Below are 21,391 nucleotides of genomic sequence, written 5' to 3'. Positions count from 1 at the left end.
ACTAAGAATTCCCAGTGACTGATTATAGTTCCTTAAAAATTTAATGACCTTGAAATTTCCTTTGTTTTCCTATGTCCGAATATAATAATGATAGCCATTTTACAAAAGTTCACAGTCCGAAAAATAAAACCACCTTTAGGTCCCAAATCTTAAACCTATCACTCACCCACACTTATTTTATCTAAAATATAACTTCTTTTTGAGCAACACTGCCGACACACCTTCTTTATTAATTAATTTTAATAGCGCACTAATTTAAGTGGCATACAGCTGGTGCCACCAGCGCCACACATGTTTCTTCCACCAATTTTTAAAATCCAAAATATCTTCTGTTTTCACTCCGTGAACAATAAATTTTCCAGGCTCACTACTTTTCATAACTAGTTTTGATATTTCATAATTGGTCTTGTTTCCTTAATATTTTTCTTGTTTCAAAATCCCTATCTTACTGTAAGAAGCTTTGTATTCTAATTTGGGTAAAAATGCTGAATCTTCTCAAAATGACTTATTTCTGTAAGTTAAAGTGTTTTATTTTTATTTTGACCAGAGCTACAATAAGGGAAAGTTCGGTAAATTTTTATGGCAAACAGCTGTTTCAAATATTCGTTTAAAAAATAACAAACAACATGAATTCCTGTTTAATTAACATATTCCTTTCTTTGACTTCAGCCCTCTTAATTTTATTTCTCTTACATTCATCAGAATGTCTCCTTTTTTTCTCTTTGGAATGTCTGTTGCACTAACACTACTAGAATCACTTAAAATCATACTAAATTTAAATAATTATAAACTTAAATAAACAGTTTATTTGCTAGATTATAAAAATATTCAACTAACAGCTAAATTTAATGTCTAAACAAAGCAACAAGTTGGGGAAAACAAGATGGCTGTCTTGCGGTGTCTTGAAACACTACAATGGAATCAATCACTGACTCATGCCCTTTTAACAAAAACCAAGTATTTTAATGCTTGATTTTTCATATAAAATAGCTTTGACTGATACAACAATTGATAGAGCTACTTCATGTTAAACGAAAACTAAATAAAATCAAAATTGCCCTGAAAAATGACCGATGCCCTTTTAACAAACAACGATTCAAATACGTAGAATGTAATAATTGTAAAAGTTTTGTAACCAATAGAAACCTGTACGTAGCACAACATAAATACATAAGTGTAACTGTTGACGAAAGATTTTCGTTTTTATCTCATATGAAAGCTTTGGCTGACAAAATCAAGAACTTTAAGTTGAATGTTATTCGTCATATTAGAGCTGAATGGGCTCTACGGCCTAAAACACTGGTGTTGCGTTATAAAATTATTTTTCTGCCCATCGTATCTTATGCTGCAGGTGTTTCGTTAATCAGAGTGACGGATGTTAAGATTAAGGCCAAACTGCTTTCCCTTCAAAGAGCTATGGTATTGGCGAACCGCTGCTAATAGTGTCCTTCAAGTTATATCTGGACATCCCTTTACACTTATACAGGTTGATTCAGGAGGAACAGTAAATATTTTGAGAGGTCATAATATCGATTATTCTGAGTGAAAAAGTCCATATAAACATGTGTCCAATTCTCAATGAATACGGAGATACACCTGTTTGAAACTGGCGCGCACAGCTCCCTGAATCAGATGTAACCAAGAAGCAGTTATAATTGACGCTGTTTGGTGTTAGAAGTGTTATTAAGAATGCCGCACATCTTCACACATGCTCAATACGCAGATGTGATGTTTGTCTACGGTTTTTGTGGTGGAAGTGCTACTGCTGCTGCTGTAGAAACAAATTTTCAACATCGGTTCTCTGTAAACGTGCGGTGCGCTATCATCGATTGGGGCTGTGTTAGAAAATGGTCTTACAGGGCCATTTACCTAGAATTTCTGCAAAACGAACTTCCACTGCTATTGGAGGATGTTTCCTTCGCTACAAGGATTGGTGTTTACTTTCAGCATGCACATTATACCCGTCTAGAGATGCAATATCTAAATCGAACTTTTCCTGAACGATGAATAGGCCGCGGCGGTCCCGTTCATTCGCCATCAAGCAAGGTCTCCACACCTCATTCTGTTAGATTTTTGTTTATGGGGATGGTTGAAAAGCGCAGTATACAAAGAAAAGGTGAATACAAGAGACGAATTGTTCGCTTGCATTTTGGATACTGCTGCTTTCATAAAGGAACGCCAAGATGACCTCAGAAGAACAACACGTCATACTACCACAAAAATTGCAATTTTTGGGGTTGGCATTGGGATTTTCGTACATTTATTGTGAACTTTAAAAAAATTGTCAGATATTTGGGTTTTGATCATTCAAAAAGTCAATAAATACAAACAGTAATTCATTGATCATTCTTTAATGCCTCTCATAATGGCTTTGTGCACACCAGTTTCAAACAGCTGTATCTCCGTATTCATTGAACGGCCACAGTTATGCTAATCGCCACAGGCTGTTTCGTTTGATTTTGTTGTAACTTTTAGAAATAGTGTTGGTCCTTCAGTTTTGCACACCGGTGTACAATCAATAGTAAGTTCAATTGGCATCAACAGTTCACCAAACAATACAAGCCCAAAAGGAAAATCCATTGGAGTAGCTTTCCGAAGGATTAAAAAGAAGAATCTTCAGATGCAATAGAAATCCAAAAGTAGTTCTAATATATAATAATATACATATAGCAAAATATTGTTAACATCTAGTAGAAGTCGTGAGAATTCGTCACTGTGAGAGGTTGCAGTTAGTAGTAACTTTTCAGTTCACCAATATTGAAGTACAAAATTAATAGAAGAATAACAACAGTCGATCTTGAGTTAACTGATCGAAGTTCATCTCTCCTTTTGAAGACACGTGTAGCAAATGTATTAAGGCCATTAAATGCAACCTGAAACTGAACAAGTAAGGATTTATTTTCACTAGTGAAGAGTCCTGCAATAAGTTGAAGTTCTTGTCTACAGTCCAAATTGTAGTGACAATCAAATAAGATATGATCCACGTTCTTTTCAAGCCCTCACAAAGTGCAGAATGAGGCAGTCCCAATTTAAACAAATTACTGTTAACGCTGCCATGACCCGATAGCAGGGATGTGCCGTGCAATGCTGGTGTAAACCATAAAAATTCTTTCTTCTCATATGTCATACATATAAATGTCTTAAAAACCATATTACTCCATTATACTCTGCAAATTACGCGTGTTCTGTGGTCGATTTTCTGTTAGCTGGACAAAAACCCCGAATTTCTAGGAGAAAAAATAAATCTTGTGACGTCACCTAAGACCGACTAATTCAAACATGTTTTGAAAAAGGCCCATAAAAATTCTTTCCGTCGACGGGACTCAAACGCAGGTCTTTTCTACTAACTGTACTATCCACGAGGCCTCCTGTACGATGAGCTCCAGAAATTTAGTTCAACTCCGCCGTGGTACATTATGATGATACAGGACACTGTAAGCGCCAGAAAGTATGTAATGTTGTGTTTGTGTTATTTAGTTCTTATCTGTAGTATTCATAACAGTTTTTGCAATGTCAGTCACAAATTTTATTATTTTTTAATGTACGATATCGACTTACACTAAATTATGTTAAGTGGTAGCGGTTGTGCTGTGTGTCTGGAATTACTACATTCTTTTGTCTCTTTGTCAGTCTCTTCGTCTTTTCTGTTCCCTCTTGTCTCTTTGACAGTCTCTTCGTCTTCTCTCTTCCCTTTTGTCTCTTTGTCTATGTTTACGATAGATAAAACAATGCGACCCTTGTCCAAGCCAATTAACTTGGCCCTGGTGCAAAAAAGTCCAAAGTAAAGGAAGAAATGCTTTCGCAGTAGTTCGTCTTAGCGAGGCTCCAAGAATTGCACCTCTAGTGTCGCAATACGAATGCCACCGTCTGTTCCCCTTAATCACTATCTGGTGTTCTGAAAACCAACAAAAATAGAACACCAAAACAGGACCGCGTTTTTAAACGCTTAGCCTTAAAAACCGTAAAGCTTTTTCGCGTGAGCTGAAAAGAGAATTGTAAGAACATACAGAATGGTAGCAAGTGCAGTAACACTCAGAAGGCGCCTTTTCAAAAATGGCCTTATGGCCCGTCGTCCTAAGAAGAAGCCCATCCTCACACAAAAAATGAAAAAGGCCCGATTAATTTGGTGTAAGGAGCATGTCAAATGGACCTCTGAGCAGTGGAAGTCACTTATTTTCTCGGATGAGAAGAAATTCAACCTGCATGGCTATGATGGAAGACAAACGATTCGCCGAAGACGTGGTTAAGAATACCATTCAGACTGTATGGTGTCTACAGTGAAATTCCCTACCAGTCAAATGACATGAGGGTGCATTTCGTATCGCGGAGTACGTCACCTGCAGTTTATAAAAGGTTCTGTAGATGCCAATGGATACCTGGCTATATTAGAAGGCAAATTGCTGCCAACCATTAGAGACCATTTCAACCTGCCAAGTAAGTGCATCTTTCAGGACCACTCTGATCCTAGTCATCGGGGGCCGAAAAGTGTAAGCAGGCACTTCTGTTGTTACTTTAGCTTCATTTCTGCATTAGAGATTCGACGCTAATGTGTTTATATTTGTTACAGGTGAAAAATATGGTTGGAAGAACGGTCCATTATAACTCTTAGCTGGCCAGGAAACAGCCCGACCGGACTTGAATCCTATAGACACAGACCTGTTGGCATCGTGCGGAATCTGCAGTTGCCAGAAAGAAACCAAAGGCCCTTCGTGAACTTCAAAATTCTTGTTTGGAACCAGGAACTATCAGTTGATTATCTTCAGAAATTGATCTTGTGAATGCCTCGACGATGTGCTGCTGTCATCACGGCCAGAGGCGGTTCAACTAAATATTAGTTTGCACCTGGTGAACTTTTCATTTTGTTTTCTATTTAATATGATAAACTGAAGCAAATTGAGGGCTTCTGATAACATTTCAGCCATAATTGTCGTGTTTACCAAAACTGTTGTATAAAGGTTGCAAATGCTTATTTTGGAATATTTTGAAAGTACCCGTCAAATATTACTTAGCTTTGCCTTAACTATTAATAAATATCTTTTGTTTATATTTCTATTTTAGTTAAAGAGGCCTCGTGTTCTGGATTCATTATTCTACATTCTCTATTATGTAGCATAGAGCGGAACGGAAAGTAAAATAAAATGACGAGTTGTTAAACTAGATTTAAAGTTAAATGCACACAATAAACCGTAAAAACATAATATGTCAATACATACAGTAACCAATAATACAAAATGCTTTCGGGCTTTATGTTGTCCTTCAACTGATGTAGGGATATATAGAATATATTTCGATTTGTGATGCTATTCATTAATGTAACATACCATCACGAAAAAGGGTTAGAAATGTGAAATTCCTAGGTGATGCACTTTCTTTGAACACCAGTGTATATTACTATAGAGGGTACGAACATAATAACAACAAAAATGAGAGTGGTTGAATGCATCAGTTCATTTTTTTAGCATTTAAATATATAGCACATCAAAATAGGCGTGTGTTATATGGCATTGTGTGTATTCTTGGCTCGGTTTGTTGGATGAAAAACCCGAGTATCTGGGAGGAAAAACACCATGGAACCTTCGCTTGAGACTGATCTACTAACGCAGAACTCTATTATGTTGTTACATGGGCTGTAAAAATATTTGTAATTCAAGTTTATTGAAGGTAGTAACAATGAGTACGCAAGGCTTTCTCTGCGTGTCTGATACGTTTCCCCTTCAAAATTTCTTCTACCAGAAAAACACATGATATCCCTGGAAACCACAGGTGAGCACACACACGCGCGATAAGCAAACAAAGCGTCATTCTCTGTTAATGGCGTGCACCAAGACATTTGTTTTCTCGCATACAAATGCCTGTTTTGTAATGTAGTTTGGCCTCATGAATAAATGTTGCCAGAATACCACCAGTATTCTCCTAAACAAATATCTGACAGTACACTATTATATTGCACTGCTGTATGCTTAAAACTGAGGCAGTTTTAACAGGCGAAGAAGAGGCTTATTCCTTGCTCTCATGAAAACTGCATAAATTAAGGAATTTTTTCACAAAAGATGAAAATATTGGGATTAAACGCACCCTGAAGAAAAAAAATCGGAACATTTCTAGAACTGAGATATAAAAAGCACACCATTTCAATTTTATCGTCCTGGCTTTTTATGATATAATATGAGCAATTCTCATATTATATTATAAAACAGAGTGCCATCAATTTTATATATTTTTAATCAATTAAATTTTTCAATAAGAAATTCCCAATCGTTGTACAATTAAATAAGAAAGCATTAAGTATGAGAACACAAAACTTCAAGCTGCATTTTACGAGGGACAGCCAGTAAGTCATAAGGTGAAGGGGGAGGGGGATATTTGATATTGATATTTATTACATAAAGCGGTCCCAGCCATCCAATGACAACCCCGCTGTCATTTACACATAATTTAGCAATACTCTTATATACTCCCGCTCCTGTTTGCCCAAGTACAGGGAGGGAAAAAATCTGCCACGACCAAAAAAGATTAATATGAACAAATTGAAAAATAATCAAATTACATAAAAAATAAAATATACATATGATTAAATTTCAAACAAAGTCCAAACTTCATTGGAAAGATCTGCATCTGTTCACAGTCTGTTGGAAAGCCAGCAGCGCTAGGAGCTGCCGAGAAGAGAAATACCAGCGCCAGGAGCTGCCGAGAACAGAAATTCCAGCACAACGATTTGTTTTTTTTTTTGTTTTTGTAGTTGTTGGCGCATCGGCTTCTGTGGCCATATTGCACCTCCCAAGGTTTTTGCAGTACTTTGATCCAAGCCCGAGGCGAGAATCGAACCCGCGACCTTTGGGTTGCCGGGCAGGTACTTTACCCACTCAGCTAGCCCGGTCGGCTCAAGGAGTTGGAGTTGCAGTGGATATAGCAGACGCAAACCTCCACGATGTCACAGAATTCTAGGTAATTCGGTATACACCATACCGCATTACAAATCCAAGGCTTCCAAATGCAGAAGAGTCTTCCGCCTAAGAAATATTGCAGTTGCAAAGGCTTGGAAGGCCAAGAAGTTCTCCTGTTTATCAACTAGAAATGTCTCGCAGCCTTCTGCCATAAGATTCAGATTACTAACCCGAGATACCAATTCAATTCGTAGATGGAAATTGTTGTTCATAATATGTTCCCATGATTCTCTTTCGCCACAATGGCAACTAGATCTCTCATTAATTCCTAAATCATGCAACTTTGCATTAATTGAACCATGACCAGTTAATAAGAACATAGCTTGTAAGTTTGGGGCAAACCTTTTGAATTTTATCGAGGCTGAATTTCACAAACACCCCAACACTCTTGCCAGACTTTTACCAAAGCATCCCAGATTCTTGTCCTAAACTGAACACAGCCTTTATTTTTCAAAACACTTACCAAAAATACTTGTACCACATTGCTTTATCAAATTCTGAAACCCGCTGCTGAAAAGACATTGGTTGGTGTCATGACCAGTAACATACATCATTTTCAACCTCGGCATCGTCCGAAAACCCTTTTCCACCAGATCACCAGGGGCGAGGTAGAGCTTGTCAGAAGAATGATTGAGAACTTCCCACCCCAAATCATTAATGGACACTGCTGCTGCTGCATGATTTATGTGTTGTATAAAGCGGTTTATGTGTTGTATAAAGCCTTTTATTCTGCATTCCTAATAGCCCAGTCGTTTTCTGCGAATGTGAATCCCTCGTTCTTTTAGAATGTGTATAACAACATTAGCGGTATCCCCATGCCTTTTAAAATACAGCACACCGTAAGCCTTAGAAAACAATTGCCTTTCTTGCTACATTTTACAATTGCTTTTCCTGCTGAGAGCACAGCCTTGAACAATATTTTTTTAACGAAGGGGAGAGAGCCAGGATCCTCCCCTTCATTGGTGTACTTTTGGATTTCGGTGGCATACAGAATGGCGTCAAGGATCTTCAGGGATGAAAGTCTCTTCTGCATGGGGCCCGATGATCTCCTCATATACTGGTGGCGATGATGTAGTGAACGCAGTGATCCTAGAGCGATTGTTGCACCCAGTACAGGCGCCTCCGTAGCCAGGTGGGAAGGAGCAGCAGTGCGTAGCACACGCTTTTTGATTAGACCGAGGTTCGAGCCCGTCACCACCAAATACGAAGGATGCAGAAAGGTCAGGGAATGATTACCGCATGTTCCCGGAGCAATATGGCCTTAGTTGCTAATGCTCCTAAAAACCAAACAACAACAGCACCCAGTACTGTAGGCCCAGCTGGTTATGGTGTGGAGAGCGATCAGTTTTGACAGTCGATCGTCATCTCTGTTCGTCAACGGCAATCTGATTGTGGGCTGCAATTTCATTGAGAACCGAGAATCTGTTACCTCCCCCTTTCTACTAGGGTTCGTGACGCCTTTTTTTCAATAAGCAACGCCTGAAAACACCGCAGAGGTTTTCTCAGATTTTTCAGATTTTTCCCTCATTGAGCATGGATGCCATCTGCAGAGCTACCGCAGCCACAAGAGACCACAGATGTTCTGCGAATTCAGTTTATTTCCCATCAAGCCTGTTCGCAGAACAGGCTTGGTGGGAAATACCCCCAGGAGACGCTATTCGATACCTTGACGGCTCAATGCTGAGGGGTGAGGATTAGCTGAATATATCCACAATCATGATGGATTTCCATGCTGCACTGCACCACAAAATTAACAGAACACGTAGAAAACGTGGTGCAACTCATGCAGCTTCTGATGAAACGGACAAAATTTGGTATGGTGGTGCACCATAGCGAGAAACTTCGGACAGATATAAGGGACATTTATAGGGGTTGTATAAGAATTACCAAAAAGGCCATATCATAGAAGTCGCCACAAGATGCTCGAAAATATGGTCACATGATATTAATACGGCATATGATACCTTCCAACGGCTAAACAGGCCTCACAGCGGTTAAATGCTCGATACAAGGGTGGCCAGAAGATCCTGGGGCAACAAATCCCATCTTCCACTAGCGCAGACCTTAGCTCACCAGGTGACCGAGGAGTTGGCTGTGGGCATGCAATGAGACCCAAGAGCGTCCCACACATGTTCGACCGGATTTAAGTCTGGTGATCGTGTTGTCCATAGCAGTCGTTGTATACCTTCAGTTCAAGATATTCCTAAACCACGTGAGTTCTACGTTTATGGGTGTTGTCGTGCATGAAAAGAAAATCTGGACCAACTGCACCTCTAAAAAGTGGCACACAGGGTTCAAAGATCTGTTGTCCGAACCTCTGAATTGCAGTACCCATGTCTAACAACATGAAGAGGGGTGCGGTCGTTGATCATTATTTCGTACCACACGAGAACACCACCACCACCGTAAGTGCCCATTTTCTTTAATGATGGAGGAATGGTATCGCATTCCTCCTTGTCTCCAGATGGAAAAAAGTCTAGAATCAGTTTGTAGGCTAAAGCGGGACTCAACAGAAAAAAGAACCGTACCCAATTTGTCAGTGCTCCTCGTCACATGTTCATGGCACCTGTTTCGACGAGCTGTGCGATGGTTTTGGGTTAATGACACAAACCACTGGCTTCATTGCCTTGAGTCCACTTCAATTAAGCCTTCTTAATACAGTCCGGTTCGAAAATATTTTTCCGGTTCAGAAATGAGTGTCCGGTTCGGAAATGAGGTTGTTGCGACCTCTTTGATCGCAGCAACCTCAAGAGGCAATTGATGACAGGACATCGTAGGGTTCCTTCGTGCTGTTAGAGCCAGATAGAGTCTGGTCTGGTCTGGTTGACATAGCTTTCGGGCGACCTTGGCCAGCTCTTCTTGTAATGGATACTATATCCTGAAACCTGCTTTCATAGTGCCAAGACACATTAAGCCAACTTGCCACCTCCGCCTGCGACTGCCCGTCTTCAAGTAGTCCAACGGAACACTATTTCAAAGAATCAGCTAACGGACGATAACTTGCCATCCTGAGTACTGGAGTTGTGGCTTCCCACTGAGCAGACTAAAAAATGGGAGTGAAATGATGTGGTCGCAACTCGTGTTTTATCGGCATGAATAATTTGCATAATGTGCGGCTCTGTAAGGTGATAGATTAATTTCTATTGGATACTCAGAATTTGCATACCGGGATGCTTATAATATGACATATTCCGCTTAGGCGACACTACTCACAATAAGAGATTCATGAGAAACATTTTGTTCTGTTAATTTTGTTGAGGTGTATTAATCTATCCATTGTAAGTATCATTTTGTGTCATTAAACGTGTTCAAGCGCACACCTTTTCATGTGCAACTTTTATCATGTGTTCCTTAACTCCTTGACTGTTATTACTGTAAGTATCCTATCTGTATTCCTGTTCCTTGAGGCTGCTGAAATTTCATTGTTGCTGTATATGCAGCCCTCGTAGATAGCACAAATGGAAGAATCGCCGTCTTCCCCACATCGGTCGTAAAAGAACTGAGTTCGAGTCCCGTTGGTGACGGGAGAAATTGTCATGGGTCTTTTTCACAAAGTGGCTGAATTAGTCGGTCTCAGGCGAGGGTAGCATGGTTTTTCCTTTCGGAAACTCGGGTTTTTCTTCCAGCAAACAGTAAATCGACCACAAATGCAAGAAATTTATAGACAGTATACACGGAGCAATATGACCTTAGTCGCTAATGCTCCTAAAACCCAACTACAACAGTGTATGTGCTTCACTTGCTACATCATATTTACAAGCAGAGCGGATCGAATCTGAGAATAACTTACACCTTCGTTTGGTAACCAAAAAAAAAACATGAAAAAACAAAAGAAATAAATTTTTATACAAAATTAGAGGCTCTTATATGACAACATTAGTATGCACTTAATTAACACATCTAAATGAATGACACTGCTGGATTCATACATAAAACATGCATAAATAGTAAATTATAACAAATTATAAGCACTTCTTTGTATCATATTTTTGTTTTTTAAGCAGCGATTATCCATCGATTATTTTTTAAATGGCCTACTCTTTTTCCAAATACAAAATTAGTTTATTAAGTGCTTTGACCTAATTCCTAAAACTCTCACAAAAACTAACGTTTCAGGATCTTTGCAGGATTCCATCATTAGACTGGACTGTTACCGGCCTTCCATCCTATAATAAGCTCTTTGTCTAAGAGTCTTACTCAGACAAACCAGGGTGAAGAGCTGTTAACGGTCCTGTATGGTCTGATTATCGGATCCAGCAAGGGTCCTGGAAGATCACCTTTGTAATAAGTTTAGGAACTAGGTAAATCATTTAATTAATAAACTAGTTTTGTATTATCCACGTGGTAAAAGAGTGGTTCATTTCAAAAAATGAATCCATACTTTCCGCTTTTCTTTCTGTTGCTTTAGAACAATCTATCTTAACTTTAACTCATTGGTGTCATTTCTTCTTATCTGCTTTCACTGTCAGCGTCTCTATTGGTTGTTTCCCCATCTTTTTTTTTTTTTAGTGAGGACATTTTTGTTTAATATTATGCAACCCAGCATCGTCACTTTATTGTTTATCAGCACTAACTGTCGTCTAATCACAGCTTCTGAATTTCAAGCTGAACAAACAGAAAACGTAAGCGCAGATTCCTATGTAGTTTCGATCCAGGTGTAGTATCCGCTTAGAGATCACTTTGTGAATGTGACTGAATATTTCTTAATGCTAATCAGTATGGCATCCACAAAGATGAAGACCGCTTTGATAATCTCGATATTGGCGACGCTCTCTGTTCTTCAGATTTGTGGACAGATCACCCTTTACACCAAGTGCGCCAGAAGATATCTGTGCTGTCGTAAGTTACATATTCGTTATATTTGTTTGTTCGTTGTTAGCTATGTAATTCATACCAGTTTATTTTTGTAAGAATGAAAATATATACGTCGATGTTACTAAAAAGTTTATTATTATCTTTCAGGAAAATGTGTCTAAGTTATGAAAATGAAATGATTAATCATAATCACAAAAGATTTGTATTTAAATAACTTGAATTTAAATAACAGTAATAATAAATTACCGAAATTATTACAATTATTATAACAATAGCCCACCATATAGTCACAATTTAAGTTTTTCAGAGTCTACGATGAAGAATGAGTAGTTAACGTCTTTCTTAGGGAGAATACTTTGAAAGAAAACTCTTTCAGTCTCGAAAATTGTTTCTGGAGGTGATAAACATGTTTTCGTGCCTAGGAATAGCAGGACAAGTGGTGAAAAATAATTTTTGTCTAAGGAACTCATATGCAGGAAAATTGAAATGATTATGGGCAACATCTTCAGGAAGACCACAGAAATGGAGTGGAGTTGTAGATAAATTAAAATAAAAAGCTTTGTGTTAATAGAACCATGGCCGGAAAGTAAGTAACAAGTGAAGAGATGTGGGGGTTAGCCATTTTAAAGTTGCCTTACTAAAAACAGAATCAATAGGAAAGAATTGATTCTGCCTTTAGAGGAAGAGGACCATCATTCCTGCCAGCGAGAGATCATGATTTCAAAACAACGAGATTTTTCGGCTTTTTGATATGCTTCCTGATCAATCCGATTACCATGGAATTCAAGTGGATAACCCTTCCGAATGTATAATGAAAGTCCTCTGAAGATTAAATGAAGCTCAAATGAATCAAATGAATCAAGGGGAAGGGTGTCAACAAAAATTTGGAGAGCACAAGTGAAGACCGTGCGAACAAACGCAACGGGACAAGGACAGCGAATTGAATTTAGCTTAGATTGAACAGTGAAGAGCTTGGAACGATGAAACCAAGTTCCGCCTCCGTTAGTGGCAATGGGAAGAACAACTACCTCATACATTAAGCGAAGAGTTTTAGCACTAAGTCCCCCATTCCTCTTTTGAAATACGAACAAACATTCCAGAGATTTGTTTTTATCGCAAAGTGCGTGACATGTGGTAAGAAGGTAAGCAGATATCAATTTTAAGAACTAAATATTTCGTTGTTTTAACAAAAGGAATGGATTGATTAATTATTATTCCTGAAAACAGAAGGTCTGTTCGTAGAATGATGTCACCATCACGAGAGACTTACCCGAAACGTCACCTTAATGTATAGTAATTTAGGCAAACAGCCTAATAAATTATATTATTAATTTCACATGGTATAAAAGCGGTATTAATATAATAACAACCGTAATGGAAAACGTCTATGTTGCTTTATCATTCATCAATTTACTAAATACATAAATCAAGAATTATTACTGTTTTCTTATTATATTAATCACAGCTAAATTGTATTGTATTATTTGACTGTTTAATTTATTAAATCATAGAGCCCGTGTTTCATTTCAAGTATTATCATAACAAAAGTATTAGAAAACTTGAAGTGAATATTACGTTGTTTGATATGTGCAGTGAAGTGAAAAATAGTTAGTTTTATATATTATTAGATAACCAATTAGTGAATAATTGGTAACAAGATTATTACACATTTACGTTTTCCTTTTGTGAATCACAAAATATAAAAAAAATTAATTAATTTAAGAACTAGCAAACATTCGGGCTTGAAATACTAGTATAACTCACTTCGTACATGTCTATTTACCTAAATTTAGGGAGATTAACGTGTCAAGATATGCAAAATTATTAGAGCCGACCGTGTGCGTTTTTCAATGTGCTAACAAGAGCTGTGATATTTCTATGCCTGCATGAGCATTTTTAAATTACAGGGAGAATTTAACGTGCCGATAGCTAAGCGTTCAGAGCATACCCTGCATGAGGAAAAAAAAAGTCGGTTTGTGCAAACTTGCACAAGGAGAATCATCCACATTTGAAAGTGGATGACTTTCATCAGTAGTGGCCCATGCCACTTTCAGTCTAAGCATCGTCAGCAAAATGTTTGCCACCAAGCTGTTGTTTAAGTGGCACAAACAAGCGAAGTCAGGGCTGTAAGAAGAATGATTTAGAAGTTCCCATAACAAATCCTTAATCATCTCTTGGATTGTGTTATTAGTAGTGTATCAGTATTGGTAAAGCCAAATGATGCAAGGAAGAAGATTGCTACTCGCAAACTATACCGAGACCGTACCATATTTAACGGACAAGACGATCCTGCACAACAAACCAGGCATAATCCTCATCAACAAGAAGGAAATGACTACCTAACTGATCGACATAGCGGTGCCCAACACCAGCAACCTCCAGAAAACCTACGAAGATAAGATCAAGAAGTGTACAGGCCTAATGAATGAAATCAAAGAAATGTGGCATATGGAACAAGTAATGGCCGTCCCGATTAACGTGTCAACAATCGGCATGGCGTCAAAGAGTCACCATAACCTAGCAGCAAATAGGCCTCCCAGAGAACACATACATGGAACCACAGATAGACACAAGCTTGAACATATGTAGGATACCCAGAGAGTTCCTCCACCAATAATAGTAACCACCACCACCCCACTAACCTGATACCAGTACCCGTCGTGGAATGGGAAAAACCCACTAAGATAAGAAAGCGATAATAATAATCAAACAGAAGAGTCGTACAACTTCCATCCCCACAAGGGCAAAAAAAAAAGCTCTCATTATAAATGTATTATTTATGTAATACAAGGAGGGCTCAAAAGAGATTTGTATTCACCCAGAAGTAGTTGTGATAGAAAGATATTTTATTTGATGTCTTGTAATCTCTATCGCAATCACACTAGTTTTGTTGGTTTCGATCTGACAATTCTTTTTTTTTTTTCTTACGTCACGAAATAAAGTTAAGTATCACAATAAATACAGAGGAATAGAGATCAGTGATTCGGCTCTTCTTTTTTCAAGGGGAAACACCCAAAACAATCCACGAAGAAGTGGCCCCTGTTTATGGAAAAACTACCCGGGTTTCAGTGTTCTTGCACATTGATATAAACAATCCGAATGTGGGAGAACTTCAGTGCTTGATGAACAAATCCCAGAACGCGCAGAAACTTCTGTACCAGAAGAGAATGTTGCAAAAATTGAGGCATTAATCCTGGAAGATCGCCTATTAGCATCAAAGAACTAGCTGCAGAGCTCCAAATTAATGTGCATAATCTGTGGACAATATCATCCAACAACAGTTGCGTATGATTAAAGTGTCTGCCAGATGGGTTCCCAGACTTCTGACCCCCTTACCAGAAGAAGGAAAGGCCACATGCGCATATAAAATGTTGTAAGTGTTCCAGGAAAAGCAAGAGGAGTTTTTTTTTTTTAATTATTTTGTCATCAAATATATTTCTGGGAGGCTTTTGATACTGTTACAAGTTTCTGCTATGGATAAAGGGATGGTTAAGAGGAAAATGACAGAGAGAGTAGCTATCAATGGGCACTGCTCTTCTTGGACTAATATTCTTTGTGGAGTTTCCCCAGGGTTCAGTGCTGGGTCCAATGTTGTTTCACATTTATCAACGATATCGATGAAGGTATATCCGGCTTAATATTTAAGTTTGAAGATGATACAAAGGTTGATGTTAATGACAGTCATCGGAGTGAGCTACTACAACAAAATATGTGAAAATTGGGTAGATAGCTGAGAAATGGCAGTTGAAGTTTAGCATTGACAAATGCAAGGTACTGTACATGGGTAGAAGTAACCCCAGAGTAACTTATCAACTTTGTAGTACTACACTCAGGGTGGTGGAGAATGAAAAATACCCGGGGGTAATTGTGTAGTCAGACATAAAATTCTCTGAGCACCGGATTGAGTAAGCTGAATATTAATGGTATTCTTCCACTTCCTGAGACTACATGCCTGAAGGGGCATAAATTCAAATTGAAGAATGGTGGTTGCAGGATAGATGTGTAGAAGTTTTCCTTAAGTCAGGGGATGTCTGATTGTCGTAACAGCCTGTTAGTTGTTATGGATCTGGATGGTTTGAATAAATTCAAGGGAGAACCAGACAAATTCTTCCAGCGTACGGATGCGTGAAATGCTCTGTTTTTTTTTTTTTGGCCAACATAAGCTTGCTTTCTTGCATCATTGGCCACTGCTACTACTACTGTTACTAGTAGTCGCCGTGGATGAAACTTGGATCCATCATTATGATCCCAAAACTAAACAAATACCGAAACAGTAGACGCATGTAAAATCACCCCACCCAATAAAGACAAAGGCAAAGGTGCAACTAAGCGCTATCAAAGGGTGTTCTCAGTTTTTTTTTTTTTTTTTTTTGAAATTAGCATAGTGTAATACTAACAGATTACCTACAAAAGAGCTGTACTGTGAAGCAAAGTATTATTCCAAACTCCACTCTACGTGATACTATAAAAGAAAAAATTCGTTGAAAGCATGAAAAGGTGTACGCCTGCTCCACGATAATGACCCTGCGCATTCCTTGCATGTTACAGTGAAATTTGCCCACGAATGTGGATTTCAAATATTGCTGCATCCTGCTTATTTCCCCGATTTGCACCCTCGGATTTCTTCCTCTTACCTGCCCTGAGCGCCTTTCTTCGTGGAAAACACTTTGCTGCTGATGATTTCTGCTGCCAAGTAGCGGTTTGAAGAACTGTCAGAGGACTTCTGCAAAACTGGCCTGCGGAAGTGTTAAAAAAAGTGTAATACAGGATGTTTGTTTGTTTCAACTTTCTATCACAACTGCTTCTGGTTGAATACAAATCTTTTTCGAACTCCCTCGTCTTTATACTTAATTTCAACAGCATCTCTGTTCTGCTAGGCACTGTGTGGATTAACTAGTTTGTAATAATATTGGGTACATAATAAACATGCTACGCTGCTATAAAATATAGAACATTTTGTCATATTAACATTTCGATATTGTAATCATTGTTCATTATTATTTTTTCACATAGCATGTATCTCAACGATTCTTGTTTTATTTATGGCAAATAATGCAATGAAAAAAAGCTTATATAGTATCAGCCAAATAAAAACACTTCCCACTTCATTTGTCTGTCCCTTCTAACATCACGTTCGTCTTGGTTCCTGAGTTAACTTGGAAACAGTGGTACCAAATATGTCCAATCTTTGCATTAAGCAACAATATAGTAAATATTGATAATACTGCAAGTTGCATTTTGATAAAAATAGGGAGAGCGAGACTACTTCATTTATTTTTTTTATTTCAGCAAGACTGTATTCTACAGCTTTGGGATTGCTAAAACGTGTGCCAGATCGGGTAAGTCCATTTCGACTTCTTTAAAGTTTAAAACAAGCCTATTTGTTTTCGTTAATAAAATTGAATAAAATACTCAATGTTAATCATAAAGCGTATGATATTTTACACTTTCCTCTTTCCCTTGCTGCCAATTTACACTCACTATCCACTTTATTAGTTACACCTACGTAATATCGTGTACGACACCATCTTGTTTGCAATATGGTTGGATTCAAAGGCTGTCTCAATGGAATTGGACCCATGGAATTTATATGGGTGTTTTATGCATGGCTCAGTTAGCCAGTACCTGAGGAGCGAGTTGGACAGTTCCCTCTCAGAAATGGAAAATTTTTATCTGCAAAATAACCGGTCATAGAACACACCTATTTACAGACAAGATATACTAATATATCTATCCAAATTCAATTCAAACCCACAATGCCAGTAGATGTACGGGTGATAATAACTGAACATGTTCAGACATATCTGCTTTGCACAGAGAGCCAAAAAAATACAACTACCAGTGATGTCATTAGTAATGACTTCACTGGTGGTCACGTCACTGACTACGTGAGTACGGTATTCAAATATAGTGCGCCCACATCAAGGAAATATTGATCATCAAATTATTTTTAGAAACACTCCGTGGCACCGATATAAATGTGATCCAATGATGCTGCCCATAAGCTTGAAGAAGGGCACCTCCACCAGTAAAGCCAGCAGTTGCTTTTCAATGGACAGTGTTTTATTTGATAAAAATTGGACTTCAAAATGCTGTAATACAGTTTCGCGTATATTGCTATCTGCCCAGCATATAGTAACAAATCCATTCTCACACTCTGCTGCCAGTTTTTTTTTTCTGATTGTCTGTACATTGGGTTGCCTTACTAGCAAATACTTTGTTAATTTCGGACGTTTTTCTGTAGTCAGATCCGCTCTTCACCCTTTCTGTAGTCAGATCCGCTCTTCACGCTTTTATGTAAACCCCTGGCTTGTAGCCGTGAAGGGAGTTGTATACAGCAATGTGCTTTCTGTATATAATAAAGAATTCTTCTTCTTCTTCTTCTTAATGAACAACAAACAAGTCTCAGATTCCATTTGAATGCAGGGTTGAAATTTCACAAGATTAACACGAACATTCCACTTGGGCTTACGCAACGAAAGAAATTGTAATAATACCAAAGCATTCCATGTCTAAAGAAAGCTAAACTACAGTAGCCGCTGTACTTTAGCTTTCTGACGGATTGCAACTTTTTACTCGTCCCAATCACAACAAATTAGCAACTATGGTATTGTATCAACCTGTATTTTGTTAAATGGTAAATATTTTTAAAGGATAAAATTCTATATAGATTTCACACGGATTACTACTTAAATATCTTAAATTACAAATCGCAGACACTTGCCATTTTTTTCATCTAACGCAGCATCCATCCACGACAAGACAAGTCATCACTCCCTCGCAACGTAGGAACATTCAGCTTATCGGAGACATCAATGTCTCCGATAAGCACAGGAATTCACTGTTGATTCTGTTGCTGATTCTGTTAAATAATAACTGTATTGGAAAGATTTGAGACCATACATAGGCTGTTTCCAGCCTCCAGTTTGCCGAACGTTTCAATTCCGTACGGAACGCGCAATCCACGTAAAATCACCATATAACGTTCTTCGGTAAGAAAAGGAAAGGACTAGGAAAGTAAGACTAGGAAAGGACAATCCTTCATTTCCTTTCATTCCATTCGACTTTGAAGTATTGGTCGCTTTGGAGAATTTGGAAGCATACATTCGTCTTTCCAAATATCATTGGAGTGAATACAAAGACAATAATATCATGTATTAAGCTTTAAAATTCAGTTTACAGGGAAGAAAATAGCTGCTTATTTTCATATCTATCGCGCTACATTTATTAATTACCAGAATCATTTAATCCTATAGTATTAAAAATACTTTCTGCAATCGTTTGCTCAAAAGGTGCCATCAATCGTGTCTCCAAGTTGAACGTTGCTACGTTGTCGGGGGATTGTGGTCGCATACCTTGAGGGACTGGGTTAGAAAAAGATGGCAAGTCTCTGTGATTCGTAATTTAAGATATTTGAGTAGTAATCCACGTGAAATCTATAAGAAATTGTATTCTTTGAAAATATGTACCGGTTCACAAATATCACTTGATGCAATACTATAATGTGTTGGGACTGGGGTTAGTAGAAAGTTGCAATTGGCCAGGGTGACTAAACTAAATATAGTAAACTATTATATTTGGGTCACCTGGAAAGTTACTTTCAAATACCCATGTGTATTGTGTCTGTAAATTGCGTGCGATCTCTGGTCGATTTGCCTGCCTTTGCTGAACGAAAAGCCCCAGTTTTTCCGGATAAAACACTTTCTTATTTAACGACTAACTCAGCCACGGATTGAAAAAATTCCATAAAAGATCTTCGCGTCATTTACTGGATTCGAACCCAGGCCTTTTCCACTGGGTGTGGGGAGAACAGTGACGACATCGTTGTGCTACACGCGCAGACTTGGTCAGCTGCTTTTAACCATGTAGTCTAAATGCCTGTGTTTTCTTCGTTGTGTTAGTTCTATGTGTTAAGTTCACTACAGCTGTAGGCAAAGGTGAAAGTAATTTTCCATTGCCGCTATTGGTACATGCAGCAGCCTAGAAAGCAAGGTGTCTGGGACTTCCGGCCCTGCTATGCCTCATCATGGAACAAATCAACACATGGGCTGTGTTAAAGTGACTAAGATTAAGAACACGTGCATGTACACTAAAGCTAGAAGCATTGTAGATAAATTTGATGAATTTTAAGTATGATTAAGAAGTTGAATGCAGACATCGTAGGAAAAGTGGAGATGTGATGTCACTCAGACATAAACCACGGTGAATTTGAATATCAGGAGTACGACGTATACAGAAAGGACAGGAGAGGTGAAGGGGTTACACTCTTATAATATTTAATCTAAGGCAGTGCATCCAGTTGGTTTGGGTGACAAAGTGCAGTATCGAATCACTCTGGTGTGCTATAAGCACTGGGAAAATAAAATTGAAAGTAGACAGACGTGTGATGTCATCAGCAGTGACGACGACGTCACACGTCGTCTTTGCTCTCTATGCAAACCAGACATGTCTCTTCAGTTGCTATCACCCATACATCTACTATCACATCAGTGATTCTCTCAGCATGGATTTCTGTAACTTCTGGTCGTACTGTAAGTATTCAATTATTAATAGTAGCAGTAGTAGTATTAGTAGTGGCAAATAATGCGAGGAAGAAAGCTTACATAGCATCGGTCAAATAAAAAACACTCACCTCATTTGTCAATCATTTTTGAGAAAATATTAGGAGCAAGAATATTCTTGGCCTCATCAATAGTCACAAATCAGATGACGTCACATGGCTTAAACTACAGGAATTCTTGGCAGGTGATCACGGAGTCATTAGTTGGAAGATGAAGAAAGATGTTTCATTACAGCAATTTAATTAGTCTTGATCATATTATTGCGAAGAGCTGAATCTTGCATTTAATATGATATTAAAGGGATCAATAATTTAATAACAGAACTGTAAATTCTGGTATATACTCTGACAGCGAAATTTTGGCAACTAGAAGAAATGCTTGAAAGTTAAGCGAGGTCAAGAAAAATAAGTTCACAAATACAGGAGAACAAATAGGTGGGAACGAGGAGGGATTCCATCATTAACAAGAGGATATTTTTAACAGCAAAACACGTAAGTTGTTTTTAATTTAAAAAAATCTCTCCAAATTAATAATGGCTACCCTTGAGATGGTAGCCATTATTACACTTTGTTTAGTTCTTGAAATGAAATCATTATTTATACAAGGATTAAAGATAATCCATTAGGTAAAAAAACATTAAAATAATTAAAATACAATGTAATAAATTACAACATAAATAAAATTCCTTTTTGAAAGATAAAGCGCTTATACACCGATGAGCCAAAACATTATGACCAGCGAGTCGTTAAGCAAATCGAAGCAACTGCACGTGAACTACAGCGCGTGCGCGGGTCGGGACACGCTATAAAAAACACCCGATACTGAGCTCCGTTAATCAGTGTTACTATTGTTCTTCGGATGGGAAAGGCAGCGGACTTAAGCGAGTTTGACAAAGGACGAATTGTAATGGCCAGACGACTGGGTGAGAGCATACCCGAAACATAACCATCAGCCGTGGTTAGTACCTACTGAAAGTGGTCCAAGGAAAGAAAACCGACGAACCGCCGGCTCATCGATGCTCGAGGTGAGCGAAGGCTCTCCCGCATGGTACGTGACAACATAAGGGCGACT

At 38.3% G+C, this 21,391-nt stretch overlaps 1 protein-coding gene across 1 annotated transcript in view; it reads left to right on the top strand.

The window, feature by feature from the left end:
* The first annotated feature begins 11,672 nt into the window (after nucleotides 1–11,672).
* LOC150076203 (uncharacterized) overlaps nucleotides 11,673–21,391 on the top strand; it is a 35,065-nt gene continuing 25,346 nt past the window's right edge. The window contains exons 1-2 of the mRNA XM_090387867.1: nucleotides 11,673–11,783; nucleotides 17,049–17,098. Coding sequence (XP_090243993.1) covers nucleotides 11,678–11,783; nucleotides 17,049–17,098 — 156 coding nt within the window. The 5' untranslated portion in view covers nucleotides 11,673–11,677. The remainder of the gene's footprint in view (nucleotides 11,784–17,048; nucleotides 17,099–21,391) is intronic.

Source organism: Mastigoproctus giganteus, chromosome 13 (genome assembly GCF_048544385.1).
Source record: "Mastigoproctus giganteus isolate SK-2022 chromosome 13, ASM4854438v1, whole genome shotgun sequence".
In the NCBI taxonomy this organism is placed as follows: Eukaryota; Metazoa; Arthropoda; class Arachnida; order Uropygi; family Thelyphonidae; genus Mastigoproctus; species Mastigoproctus giganteus.
Note: the sequence above shows the minus strand (reverse complement) of the source record. Positions and strands in the feature narration are given on the sequence as shown.